Below are 13,979 nucleotides of genomic sequence, written 5' to 3'. Positions count from 1 at the left end.
CATTCTGTTTGTTCTCTTTTGTTGAAGTTTTTCCTCATCATAAGGTTATTTATCTTGTCTCTGTGCATGAAATGTAAACGTATGATTATTTTACAGTTGTCTTGCATTGAAACTACACACCTGGGCCAAAAAAAATGAGACAAGCCAAAAATGGTCTCAACCATTTTAATCAAATATCACTGGGCAGGAATTGCACAAATAACTGTAGATAAAGTAACTTTAACTGTGGCACAGAATAGCCTTCCCCAACTTATTGACAGCTTTTTACAGGAAGAAGAGTCACTGTTTTTCCACTCAATGTTAATGGCTTCAAACAGTTCATGAGTAGTTAAAAATGCCTCACAGTTAATATGAGTTTAATGTGAGACCAAAGATTCACTATAGGGTGTAGATCTGGACTCTGACCAGCCAAAACATGATCCTGGTGGACTTTTTCTCAAGCCACTTCTTGGTGGTCTCTGCAGTTGACTTATTGAAAACAAACCAACATTTTATCATTCTTCTTTAGTTAAGCAACTCATGTTTCATTGTGATTCATCACTCAACACACAACTTCCCATATTAATTCTGTCTTTGATGTCAATGGCTTTTTAAGTAATGCATTTGCTTAAATTTTGCTAATTTCCTGACTAATAATTTGTGGTTAAGACAATTAAAAACTTAGTGTTTAGCCATTTTGGGCTTGGCCAATTTTTTTTTTATTTTTTTTTTGTTGCCCTATGTATTTGCTTTTCATCTTCATACTGTCCCTATTAATAGGGCTTTGAAGTACAGTAATATGCATAAACAGAGCAAATGTTTTTTTTGTTTAAGAAATATCACTCTGGATGCTTAAGGCACAATAACATGGAAATGAAAGATGCCCCTTTTTTTTAAGGTGTTAAAGAGATACTGTGTGTTTTTGGTGGTACTGACCTATCATATAGGACCTTATTATCTGTGTCTTTTAAATGGTTAGCTCAAGTGAGATTTCTCACTATTCCTTGTTGAGAAATATGTCAGGATGACTGATAACTGGCCAGTGACCTTTACAGAGGGAATATGAGGTTGCTGCAACTCTTTCTTCTTGATCTGACAGTCATTACAGATGTGGTCTCATTGAAGCCTGCATTGTGCACAAAATAGTTATTTTATCAGAAGTAGGTGCGTTGGACACATTATCAGGGTACAGTTCACTTACAAATGAAAACTCTGTCATCATTTACTCATCCACATGTCCTTCTAACCCCATATGCCGTTCTTTCTTACAAATGGAAAAGGCTTTAGGTCTCAAATGATAAAAGCACCATGAAAGAAGTCCAAATGACCTGTACGCTATATTCAAAGTCCTCTGAAGACATATAATAGTTTAATAATTTGCATTTGTGAATATCTGAATGTCACATTAAGTTAGTCGTCAGTGAGACCACAGAAGGCGCCAAGGTTTTCAGCAAATAAAGACTTATATTAAAGGTTTGTGTGAGGAAAGCACTACAATTTGAGTCAAATACAGTGCACACGTCATACTTTTATTACGTCATTTTTGGAGCTTGATATCAATGCATTTTGCCTTCATATTTTTACTGTATGGAGAAAGTCAGGTTTGGATCAACATGGGAGTGCATGGGTAAATAATGACAGAATATTCATTTTTGGGTGAACTATCCGTTTAAGTATTGCAGTGTTCAGTGTGAAGTATCTGCTGCTAGTCTAAACCATTGCCACTGAACCACTGCCTAAATCAGGATTAAATAATAATAAAAAAAAACTTCATATCTGCATTCTTAACCAATCTGAACCTCTTCATCTTCTGCAGGTGTGATAAGCAACTGGACGGATGAGAGTCGTATTCCACCCTGTACCATCTATCAGGCTTTCAAATACTTCCTGGACATAACCACCCCTCCTAGTCCTCAACTATTGCAACAGTTTGCTCCTCTAGTGACTAATGAGAAACAGAGAAAGAGACTAGAGGTGCTCAGCAAGGTAAGAAAACTGCATGCCTTCACACATGCTTGTGCGCTTCTCTAATTATCATGCAAGACATTTATTTGCATCAATACTAAAGCTCAGTAATGATCTAAAACCCATTTTCATACATCTTTTCCATATTAGACAAAAGGCGTCACGTCTCCACATGTGTCCCTGCCTTTTCCGCCTCAAATCGGCAGTAATTTTCTCAGTTTGATAACTTATTACCTCTGAAAATCAACCCCCTCCTCCCCACTTCCTTTTTTCCTTGCTCTCTCACACATGCCTCTCAGTGCCAACCTCGAAAACAAGGAAATATTTCTCTTTCATTGCTTCCCACTGAAACAATTTTTCGATATGTTGCTAAAAATGGCTGCTTAGTTAGTGAGTCATCCATTCTGGTTCAAATGAGTGAACCAGAGGAGAAAGACAAAAGGGTTCACGTCAATGAGGATGGCAACTCCTCGCAGTGTCTCTCTGCTTGATTAAAATAAACATACAATTTACATCTGTATATTTTAATCATTTATTTGGAATACGCTAGTCAAGGTTTGGGGTCGGTAAGATTTATGAATGTTTTTGAGAAAGTCTCTTATACTCACCAATCAAAAATACAGTAAAAATATGGAATATTGTGAAATATTATAAGGAATTAAATGAACTGTTTTTCTATTTTAATATATTTTAAAATGTAATTTACTAATGTGATGGCAAAGCTTTTCAGCATCATTACTCCAGTCAATAAGACAATAACGGTAGAGTTGTATGAACTAAGTTTTTGGTCCCTTTTTTTGTAGCTTGACAGCTCTAGTAAAAAAAGTACTTTTATTGTATAGAAAAGAACATTAATGAATCATTTATGTTCAAAATATCACAAACTGTAGATTAGGAGTAATATGTTGTTGAATACATTGTGTCAGAACTCTCTCTTTAAAAAGAGAGGTCTGAAAAAGCCCTTTCTGGCTCTGTTTTACACTCACATGACTAACACTTTTAGGCAAATTACAGCGTTGACATTTTTTTTTTACTCGCTTCTTGCTGTCAGTTCACAGCTTGCAGAATGTTTTGAACGTCTGCCATTCACTGCCACTCATCCAGAGCTCATGTGCCAAACCAGAGCTACTGAGAACATCATGCTGATGTCATGTGCTTCATTCGGTGTCTCCTCAGGGTTTGCAGGAGTATGAGGAGTGGAAGTGGTCCAATAACCCCACCATAGTGGAGGTGTTGGAGGAGTTCCCGTCCCTCCAGATCCCCTCCACCCTTCTCTTGACCCAGCTACCCCTCCTACAGCCACGGTACTACTCCATCAGCTCCTCTCCAGACCTCCATCCAGGAGAGATCCACCTCACCGTGGCAGTGGTGTCCTATCGGCCCAAAGGTAAACAAAAAAGGGGGGAAAAGCTTTTTCATAGACCAGGAAACTTAATTGAGTGCCTAATTGTGTTCCAGCTTCAGCTTCATATCAGCACTGTAAAAATGCTACAGTAAAAACCTGTTAATTGGTTAGCTGTAAGTTACCTTGCCATATATGGTGAAAATATGTAATGCAATCAGTGTTGTTGGTAATGCATTACAAGTAACAGGAATTACATTATCAGATTACTTTTTCAAGAAACAAGTTAAGTAACACATTACTTTTTTCAAATAAATAATGCAAGTTACTTTGTTTTCACATTTATTGACCTACACCTCTCCTGTCCCCATGTTGAGAGAAATCAGGAGTAAGTGCAGAGGCGTTGTGTGAACATGATGGTTATTGTAGATCTAGACTAAATGTGAACAGGCATTTATCTCTCACTGGCACAAAAACAGATTCAGTATTTCTCAAAATGAATAAAAACGGTGAAATGCAAACTCAGAATTTTACGCAAACCTGCAATAAATAAATGTTAAATGAAACTTTATGCATTTAATCTCACTTGATTAACCTGTCTTTGTTGCTGACTTTCAATGATCCTATTCAACCAGACTGATAAGCAAAAGTGACTTGGATAAACATCACATTTTTTTATTGCTAAATTAATGGTGGTATCAGTGATTTCAGGCCCAAAAATATTTTAATCACATTCATCTAATCTTTCCTAACGATCCGCTAGCTGCCCGCCCCATAAGCATGCCGTCAAAAAACGCGTCTCTGTAGGCAGCCTAGGCTCTGAGATCTGCACACAAAAACAAATGGTTTAGCCAAACAATCAAAACCAAAACAAATAGTGTTCCAACCAATCACCGACAGGGGGAGGGTGTTGTGAGGTTTTGAGCCAGCTTTTTCTTCAGCTCTGACTTCGCCTGCAGCCGTGCATGAGCACAAAACCTCACAAAACCCTCCCCCTGTCGGTGATTGGTTGGAACACTATTTGTTTTGGTTTTGAGTGGTTGGCTAAACCATTTGTTTTTGTGAGCAGATCTCAGAGCCTAGGCTGCCTACAGAGACGTTAGGAAAGATTAGATGAATGTGATAAAAATATTTTTGGGCCTGAAATCACTGATACCACCTTTAAGAGTGTTGTTGTTCTTCTCCTGCATCCTATTCTTATGCAATCCAGAATGGCAGCACTGCTGAAAGGTTTGTTTTGAGCTGCGCCCTCTACTGTTCAGGCGTGAATTTGCATTTCCTTCAGCCTGAGCTTATTCATTTCACCTTTAGTGTAAAAGGGCCTTTACATTAATGTGACCACCATCAAACAAACCAAATGTGGGACGATTACCAAGTTTGTGTGGGACATGTTACCAACACTAAAACGTAATCTGAAACCGTTATATAATGTCTATCTAACTTAATAAAAACATTTGCATTCTGCTTTTCAGCTGAAAAAAATACTTTGTTCTTTAATCCCTCCCAGAAAACACCATTACATCACAATAAATGTCTTTATTTTACGTGTCATTTAAATTCAACATCACTGAGGCCAAAGGCAGCAGGCATCACGCAGATAACTATTTTTTGAAACAGTTCTGACCAAGTCCAACTAAAATCCAACAGAATAAACAATGAACTAATAAAATATAAAACAACATGAAATTAGTTCATTGACAGTCTTATAATCAAAAACTTAAATATTTTTTAGAAAGGATGTGAATTAAAACAACCACGGCAGGCAACAAGTTGATAAAATCTGTTAAATAAAAAATTTAATTTACCAAATTATCCATTTGTTTTCTGACAGGGAACACATGGAGCGAATCACCGCTCCACATTTTGATTGACAGATGTTACAACCTACTAGTGACCGTGTTTACTCCTTTCTTTTCAACCATTGGATAGGATTAAAAAAAAAGCGGCTGTTGTTGTACTTCTGTTAAATATAGGTGAAAAACTACGCCGCAAAAAGAATAAATAAAATGCTTTCTTAAAAAGGCAAAAGAACGCATGCACGTTTTCTTAATATGATAATTAAAAACCAACAGAATGATGAAAATGTGGGACATTTTCTCAATATGCGACGTGCGGCACAAGGGGTGAAAATGATGTGCGGTACAACGCAAAGCGGGACGGGTGGTGGTCACCCTACTTTACATTTTTAATATAAAAAAACAAGCGGCTCAGCCCATCCCAGGTGAGGAGAAGGTAACACAAAAGTAATGTAATGTGTTTCTTTGCATAAAAAGTAACACGATTAGTTACTTTTTTAGGGATTAGCACAATATTGTAATGCATTATTTTTAAACAGAAATTTCTCTAGCACTGAATGCAATATGTTTTATTTATAAATATATTTAAATATTTTAAATATATCAAGCAAAAACTGAATTACTAGATAATTTAGAGTAAAAAAAATGCTCAGTTAAGTATCTCTTAAACATATTTTACTAAATTGTTATGGTTTAATTTCTCTTAAGAAATGATATTATTCTGCAAGCACTTTAGAATCCATTTTAGAATTTTTATTAACTAAAGCAAATTTTAAAAAGCTATGCAGTAGGTTTTTAAATTGTTCTTTTATAGTTGTTTTTTAACTTGTTACTGACCATGAAAATAGCCAAGGAAGCTGGCATGGTGTTAAAACACTAACCAACCAACCAGCTGTTATTTAATTCATGTTTATTGCATTATTTTAGTGTCTCGTGTGTTGCACTGACTGATGGTGTTTTTGTCTTTGATCGCATGACACTCTGAACATTTATACATATTTTCTATGAATCTGATCTGATGAATCTGTTTTACCACCTGTATTATGGTGATTAAACACAGTTGCAGTTTTTATCCGTTTATAACAGGATATTTTTAGAGTGAGATGTAAAATTACTTCTAAAAAATGACTTCGGAAAATTTTTTAATAAAAAAACAGTTGATGTACAGTGTATATATACTCAACATTAGCTATTGTCTACATTCCATCAAATTCTATATATATTCCATCCATATATTTTGGATGAATATGATGAGAAATGTTTGAGTTCATATTCAGATAGGCCTATCTTGAGATTGCAGATTTTGTTATCTTGGCCGATCTGAACACAGCAAGGATTAGCAAACTCATATTAAATTGCATAATAAATATTAAAAAAATGTTTTTTAGTTTGTTTTTTATATATCCATATAGAGATGTAATAAGTGATTCGAGCAGTCTTTCAGAGACCCTCTCTTTGATGAAAGCTAATGGTCACCAGAAACACATTTGAGATGCATGTTTGTACCAGGTGTCAACAGTAATGTATCTCAGCTGATCACTTTAACACCAGATGTTCTAAGCATGTGTAAACAGGACCTGATGTGTTAAACGTTTCCAGTGCTTCTTCGTCACTCATTTCAAACAACAGCCTCTCACTTTCAATAGTTACAATGACATATGGCCTGAAAACTCACATTTCCCCAACAGCGGTATCATATGAATAATTGGGTGCTTAATAAGAGAGACTATGAACTTAATTAGCAATTTGACTGAAGTGCCTAATGAATTGTGAATAATCTGTAATGTCAGAAGAGAAACCAGGCTGATTGTCTGCGGTATTAGACTGTTCATCTAATAACTGCTCGTTTATTTTAAAGATAGGGACTACATCAAAATTAAAAGATCAAATTAATTCTAGATCTGCTCATTTGCTGGTAAGCCTTTTTTTTTTTTTAATACGCGCAAAAGAGAAACGGTGATCTAATCTCTTTCCCACATTTTTAATGCATTGTAAACATGTAATTATGTGCATAATGGCGTAATTGGTGGTTAAAATATAGCAATTTCACTCCATTTGAAGCAAGTGATGTCAGCCCTGTGCAGTCCTGAATTGCCAGGCGCTAGATCAGTGTCGGAAGGTGTCAGGTTAAAGGATTATGCGTTTTATTCCGGATAGATGGAGAGGGTCCCGTACACCATGGAGTGTGTTCCTCCTGGCTCAACAGCTTGGAAGAAGGTGATACAGTGCCGTGCTTTGTCAGAGGGTAAAGCGTTTATACACTTCTCAAATATGTCCACTGAGGGTAGTTTTCGTGTGGATTTGATGGAATCAAAGGATGTATTCTGTGTTTCAGGGCTCCAACGTTCCGTATGCCAAAAGACAGCCAGGTTCCGTGTATTCTGATTGGCCCAGGCACTGGAATTGCTCCATTCAGAAGCTTCTGGCAGCAGAGACTGTATGATGTTGAAAATAAGGGTAGGCTTTTGTTTGCTTCGAAGTCTAAATTGTGCTTCTAAATGTACAGATCTGATAAAGAAAAGCATCTTTTGTTTGAATGATTTGTTAATTTGTTATTTAATACATTTTAACATTTATAGGTGTTCTAATCTTTGTAGAACATTTATTTATTTTTTGTCATTTTGTTTTCATTGCTTGAATACAAACTAAAAAAAAATATATATATATATATATATACACATACATACACATATATATATATATATATATATATATATATATATATATATATGTATATGTGTGTGTGTGTATGTGTATATACATGCATACATACATACATGCATACATACATACACACACATATATATATATATATATATGTGTGTGTGTATGTATATATATACAGTTAATTTTTATTTTAGGATTCATTGATAATTTGCATGCAATTAATGTAATTATGTATGATTAATATACTTTGCCATTTGTCATTGAGTTAACTTAATTTTGGCATGTTTAAATTCACCAGGAATCAAGGCATGTCCCATGATCTTGGTTTTCGGTTGTCGGCAGTCACAGATTGACCACATTTACAAGGAAGAGACCATCCAGGCGAAGAACAAGGAAGTGTTTAAAGAGCTTTTCACCGCATACTCCAGAGAGCCTGGGAGACCAAAGGTTAGAATATGATGCCTTGGCAAATATCACTGAGGATATTTCAAATCCATTTATACTCCAGCATTAGTGAAGGTTTACCTAGATTGCCCATGTGAATCATGGAGATTAATGTGAAAATGGACCTTTTTGAAGAAAAAAAAAAGTCTCAGATCTTTCCTTTTTTTTTTTTTTTATTCAGTGAGCAAAGCAAAGGCTTTCTGACTGAACAAATAACAGTGGAACAAATTACTCGCCCTCATGTCGTTCCAAACCCATAAGACTTTCGTTCATCTTCGCAAAACAAATGAAGATATTTTTGATGAAATCTTGAGAGATTTCCTTCTCTCCATTGACAGCTACACAACGACCACTTTGATGCCTCAAAAAGTTCATAAAGTCCAAATTTTCTGAAGAGACTCGATCACTTTATATGATGAACAGATTTAATTTAGTCTTTTATTTACATATAAACATTCATCAACTCACACATCAGTTGTGGTAAACAAGCATGTTCGCTTGACATGCAAGAACCAATGAGGTTCATTCTCATGTTACGCATCACGTTTGAGCTTCAGCAAGAACCAATGAGGTTCATTCTCATGTTACGCATCACGTTTGAGCTTCAGCAAGAACCAATGAGGTTAATTCTCGTGTTACGCATGTCAAGCAGATTAGGTTGAGCTTCTGTTTATGTTCGCTGATCAATATATAATAATATGATAATCTGTTCATCAAAAAAAGCGAGTCTCTTCAAATTTTTTTGAACCAACTCGCTCAATTCATATGGATTAGTTTTACAATCTCTGAAGCATCAGTGGTCGTTGCGTAGCTGTCAATGGAGGGACAGAAAGCTCTCAGATTTTATCAAAAAGATCTTCATTTGTGTTTCGAAGATGAACGAAAGTCTTACGGGTTTGGAACGACATGAGGGTGAGTAATTAAAGGGGTGGTTCAGGATTTTGGACATCGGACCTCATTTCCAAGTTAGCCTGGGTGATAAATTTATCATTTATCATGTTTTCAACATTTTTCATCCAGTCCTTCCAGTTGCATAGTTCGCCGGTGCTAGGCTAGCGCGAGTCAACGGTAACTGATCAAACTACTCTTGCATCTCAATGATCGCATTACATTTACAGGAACTAGTTTCTCAGCAGCGGCGGAGTTTTACTTTGCTCCGGTTAGTACTGCGCCGAAAAATAAACACAGAACAGAAGCGGACTACAGTCGGGACGTCTAGCTAGCTAGTAGTAGTCTCGGTTGCCTAGGTAACTTAATATCACTCCGCCGCTGTTGTAGACTGTGCTAATAAACACAGGGAACAAAGTATAACTATTGCAATGCGATGAAAGGGTAGTTTGTCTGTTGAGAGAATAATGTTACAAATCATTTACATCGATAGTCTGGAGTTATCATTTATTTGCTTTTGGTGTACTGTGGAGTGGGTAAAACTGTTTTAATGGCAGGCTAGCAGTTACCGTTGACTCGCGCTAGCCTAGCACCGGCGAACTATGCAACTGGGAGGATCGGGTGAAATTTTTTGAAAACTGTCTCCACTGATAAATAACACCCAGGCTAACTTGGAAATTAGGTCCGATGTCCAAAATCCTGAACCACCACATTTTTGGGTGAACTAGCCCTTTAATGTCGACTAGTCTGTGCAACCCCTGGTTCATAGATGTCTTTTTAGTCCCTTACCTCTTACTTTATATTCTTTTCTCAGAAATATGTCCAGGATGTGCTTCGCGAGCAGCTGTCTGAAACAGTGTACAAGTATCTGAGAGAAGAAGGAGGACATATCTACGTCTGCGGGGACGTCACCATGGCTGGAGACGTACTGAAAACAGTCCAGCAGATCTTCAAACTGCACGGAAACATGACCCTGGAGGACGCCGGCTTCTATATCAGCAAACTAAGGGTTAGAGCACACTTATCTTCACACTATTGTTAATGGTGCTATTCAGCCATTTATTTAAAACGGACCTTTTGTTTGCAAAGGTAAATCAAGTACAAGGTCATTTGAGAAGTTCCAGGTACTTTTTCAAACTGTTTTCTCCTCTGTCTTGTTGAAGGATGAGAATCGATACCACGAGGACATTTTCGGCGTGACCCTGCGCACTTACGAGGTCACCAACCGTCTAAGGTCGGAGTCTATTGCTTTCATCGAAGAGAGCAAGAAAGACACAGATGAGTAAGTCCTGTTTGCTTATTCTCCATCCGTCCTCGTCTCTCCTTGAGTTGCCTTTGGGGTTATCCATGCTTGTAGGAGGACCTTGTGTTGTGTAGATTACTGTAGATACTGCCTCTGGACCAGCATCACTGAATGCCAGCGGTAACCATAGAGACGGAGGCTGAGAAGAGGCTGCAGAGTAACAGGATTAGTGAGAAGAGAGTGGCTGTGCTATTCTCTGTTTGTGCTCTTACAGATAAGAGCTTGTTCATCGCGCACTTGCCCTGAGAGCGGAGGGAGGGAGAAGTGCTTTAACCGTAGCGCCCTTAACTGGCCTTTTCACTGCATGGCCACCGTAGTTCCTGTGAGAGGTGTCGCTTATTTTGATGTTTTATGATGAAAGTCCTTGAGTTGGAGGACGAGAGGTACCTTACAATCTCTCGCCATGTGTCATCTGGTGCTCTGTTGGACAGTGCGCAAAAGTGGATAAATTAAAATATCACGGCATATTTAAATATGATCATGAAACGTTGCAATTAATGCATCCAAATATTAAATGTGAACGTGATTTAATGAAGCATGAAAGGTGTTTATTATTCAAATTACTTTCATCAAATGCAGATTAATTAATCAAATTAATCACAATTACAGGCCAAATTTTCTTATGTAAAATGAAAAAAAGAAGAAAGTTTCTTCTGCATTTATTTGATCAAATACAGTAAAAACAGTAATGTTGTGAAATATTATTAAAATTTAAAATAACATTTTTCTATTTGAATATATTTTAAAATACAATTTATTCCTGTGATGTAAAGCTGAATTACTCATGTACTCATAGTGTCACATGATCCTTTAGAAATCATTCTAATATGCTGATTTTATGCTCAAGAAACATTTATTATCAATGTTAAATTTTTTTTTATTATTATTTGTAAGTCACTTTTGATCATTTCAGTGCATCTTTGCTGAATAAAAGTATGTATCTCTTTCTATCAATGAAAAAAAAAAAAAAAATCTAAGTGACCACAAATTTTTGAAGGGTAGTGTATATCATGAATTTCATACTCAGTAATGCACTCAATAACTAAAAATACAGTGAATTGTGAGCATATATAAGTTGTGGAATACATTTGTTTATGCAAATATTTAACTGCAGCATAATGCATTTCATTATTATTAATAAAAATATAAATTGTATTTTGTGATTGATATATGTACTGTATGCATACCCTCCCCTTTTCTCTCTCTCGTTTGAAATCTTTATTTTCTTTCTTTTACAGGGTGTTTTGCTCATAGTCTCATTATCAGTCCATATCGCTGGTTTTTGCTCATAATCGGCCAACCAGAAGCATGATGGGACACCAAGATTGATTCGGGAAAACTGTGCCAAGTTTGTCTTTAAAAAAAAAAAAAGTTTATTTTTTTCTTTTCTTTTAAATGGAATATTTCATTTTCTTTGCTAGGTCTTGTTTGATGTGCTTCTCTATGATCAAAATCTGCATTAATACAACTACCTTTCACTTGAATTTCTGAATGCACTTTTTTGTGTGTCGTTATGCTTTGTCCTCAATAATGGGCTGCGCGCACTTAGACATGGCCTGCCTTTTAAACGTGTAAGCGAGATCAGTGGCTTTCCTGATGTACAAACATGCGTAGATATTGACTTTACCATTCAGAGATGGGAAGTATTTGGTTTGGTTAGTGAGTCTTGAGGTTATTACGCACATTACGATCTGTTTTAATCAAAGACCAAGTCTCTGTCCATGCTAAAAAGAGAGGTTGTGCTAGCATTTACTAAGGGTGAGTCATCTTTAAAAGAGCCAAACACAGATCAAGAGATACCCAGTTCGCTTTCGACTGTGGGGAAAGAGTTAATATACGCCAGCATGTCAGCTGTGTAGCAGATGAGTTAGAAAATCATGCTTTATATATTATCACTTTATTATATTACACCCGAACAAGGATACCTTAAAATATCATCACTTGTAAATGACACACACTGCTAATTGACGGCACACTGGTGCACACTGTGCATCTGGACGTGCTAAAGCAGTTTGTCTTGTTAACAACTAGCCCTCAATTATGAAATTAAATATAATGACATTTAAGAAAAAAAATTCTTGAAACACTTAAAATATCTTGCTTTTGAAATTAATTCAGCGAATAAAAACATGATTGTGGATTTAAAGAAAACGAGTTGGATAACGAGCTCAATAAAACTAAGTTGAGCCCGCTTTTAAATATCATTCAATATGCATTTAAATCAAGCTAACTGTAAGAAAAGACTTCTGGAGTTTTAAAAATCTCTCTAGGTTGGGCTTTTATGAAACGTCCTTGAAGCTCTGATCTTCAGTACCCAGCAGGAATTGACAAGAAAGAAAGAGGTGATGCACCTGTTTTGTATTATTACACTTCTATATCCCTTTTTCCTTGCTTCTCTGAGACATGGCTGTGATGACCCTTCTCTTTGAATCTAACTGAGACCTGGATTTCTTCTTTAGATTTAAGATCAACCGTTGTAGTTGTAGTTTCATATTAAAGGGTAAACGCTTGCAACAGAGAGCAAAAAATCAGTGCCGCGCATAGTTCATTTTCTTTTGCATGCAATGCCTTTTTGATGGCTTTAAAAGGACGGGTTTCTGGAGATGAATCCTTTAAGCTTCTGATACGTATGTTCGGTTAGATCCTTGCTCGTTTTGGATTTGCTTGGAAAGCTTTGGGTTATGAGTGGCTTCTGGCATGAAAAATATTATATGAGGTAATTTTGATTTCAAGGAGCTTTCTGTTGTCTTTCTGTAGGAGAATATTCTTGTTCTATGTATGCTGTTAACACTGAATGTTTCCTTCCCCGCATTTGGGTTTTGCACCGTTTAAACTCTGTGATTATAAAAAGTCTGGCAAAAAAGAAACCCACACATGCATATATTAAAGGGTGCAGTAAATATCTAAATATATATGACAATTTTTTAAGAATGTATTTTGATTATGGGTTTTGATTTGGTTTTGTCCCTCTGAGTTGCTTGTAATATATAATGTGAATATATGAGGTCTAATCTTTACTTGGTTTGGGGGAACCTGAAGCATTATTCTGAATGCATGATGTTACCGTCCTGTTTTTCTCTTATCCTGCACTGTCTGTTTAACTGTCTGTTTAACTGATCGCGCCCTTCCTCTGTGACTGGACGGTGAAGAAGCTTACGGGATTTTGTTTACTGTTTGTGTTTGTTCTTTGCTGCTGCTAAAAGAAACTGTTCCGATCAATTTCCGCTGTGAATCTTCTATTGTGGAACTTTGAACATTGAAACATTTGCCATTTTAATGCATATACTGCAAGAACTTTGCATCTACTTAATAATAAAAAACATTTGTATGTCAAAACTTGAAGTTCTTTGCTGTTTTTTTTTTTTCACGTAATGCAAAAGTTTAGGAGATTATGGCGTCATGTAAATAGAAAAATGTAATGTATTAATCGCTTTTTTGTTGACAATGTGTGAACGGCTTGTGACAAAACTTAAAAAACAAATCCTTCCTTGACTTCCTATGTTGTCTATGTAAGCCTGTCGACTGATTTTTATTAAAAGGACTCATTTTTGCTGGGAAAATCAAAAGGATGTGACGTTACGTGCGCTCCAGAGAG

General features: G+C 36.3%; 1 protein-coding gene across 2 annotated transcripts in view; it reads left to right on the top strand.

Annotated features, from left to right (window-relative positions):
• nos1 (nitric oxide synthase 1 (neuronal)) overlaps nucleotides 1–13,716 on the top strand; it is a 59,530-nt gene extending 45,814 nt beyond the window's left edge. For both annotated transcript variants that reach the window (XM_081364813.1, XM_081364812.1), the window contains exons 22-29: nucleotides 1,796–1,965; nucleotides 3,121–3,331; nucleotides 7,240–7,327; nucleotides 7,418–7,539; nucleotides 8,048–8,196; nucleotides 9,896–10,090; nucleotides 10,245–10,363; nucleotides 11,623–13,716. In XM_081364813.1, coding sequence (XP_081220939.1) covers nucleotides 1,796–1,965; nucleotides 3,121–3,331; nucleotides 7,240–7,327; nucleotides 7,418–7,539; nucleotides 8,048–8,196; nucleotides 9,896–10,090; nucleotides 10,245–10,363; nucleotides 11,623–11,638 — 1,070 coding nt within the window. In that variant the 3' untranslated portion in view covers nucleotides 11,639–13,716. The remainder of the gene's footprint in view (nucleotides 1–1,795; nucleotides 1,966–3,120; nucleotides 3,332–7,239; nucleotides 7,328–7,417; nucleotides 7,540–8,047; nucleotides 8,197–9,895; nucleotides 10,091–10,244; nucleotides 10,364–11,622) is intronic.
• Nucleotides 13,717–13,979: the final 263 nt, after the last annotated feature.

Source organism: Scardinius erythrophthalmus (assembly GCF_964197995.2).
Source record: "Scardinius erythrophthalmus genome assembly, chromosome: 5".
NCBI lineage: Eukaryota > Metazoa > Chordata > Actinopteri > Cypriniformes > Leuciscidae > Scardinius > Scardinius erythrophthalmus.
Note: the sequence above shows the minus strand (reverse complement) of the source record. Positions and strands in the feature narration are given on the sequence as shown.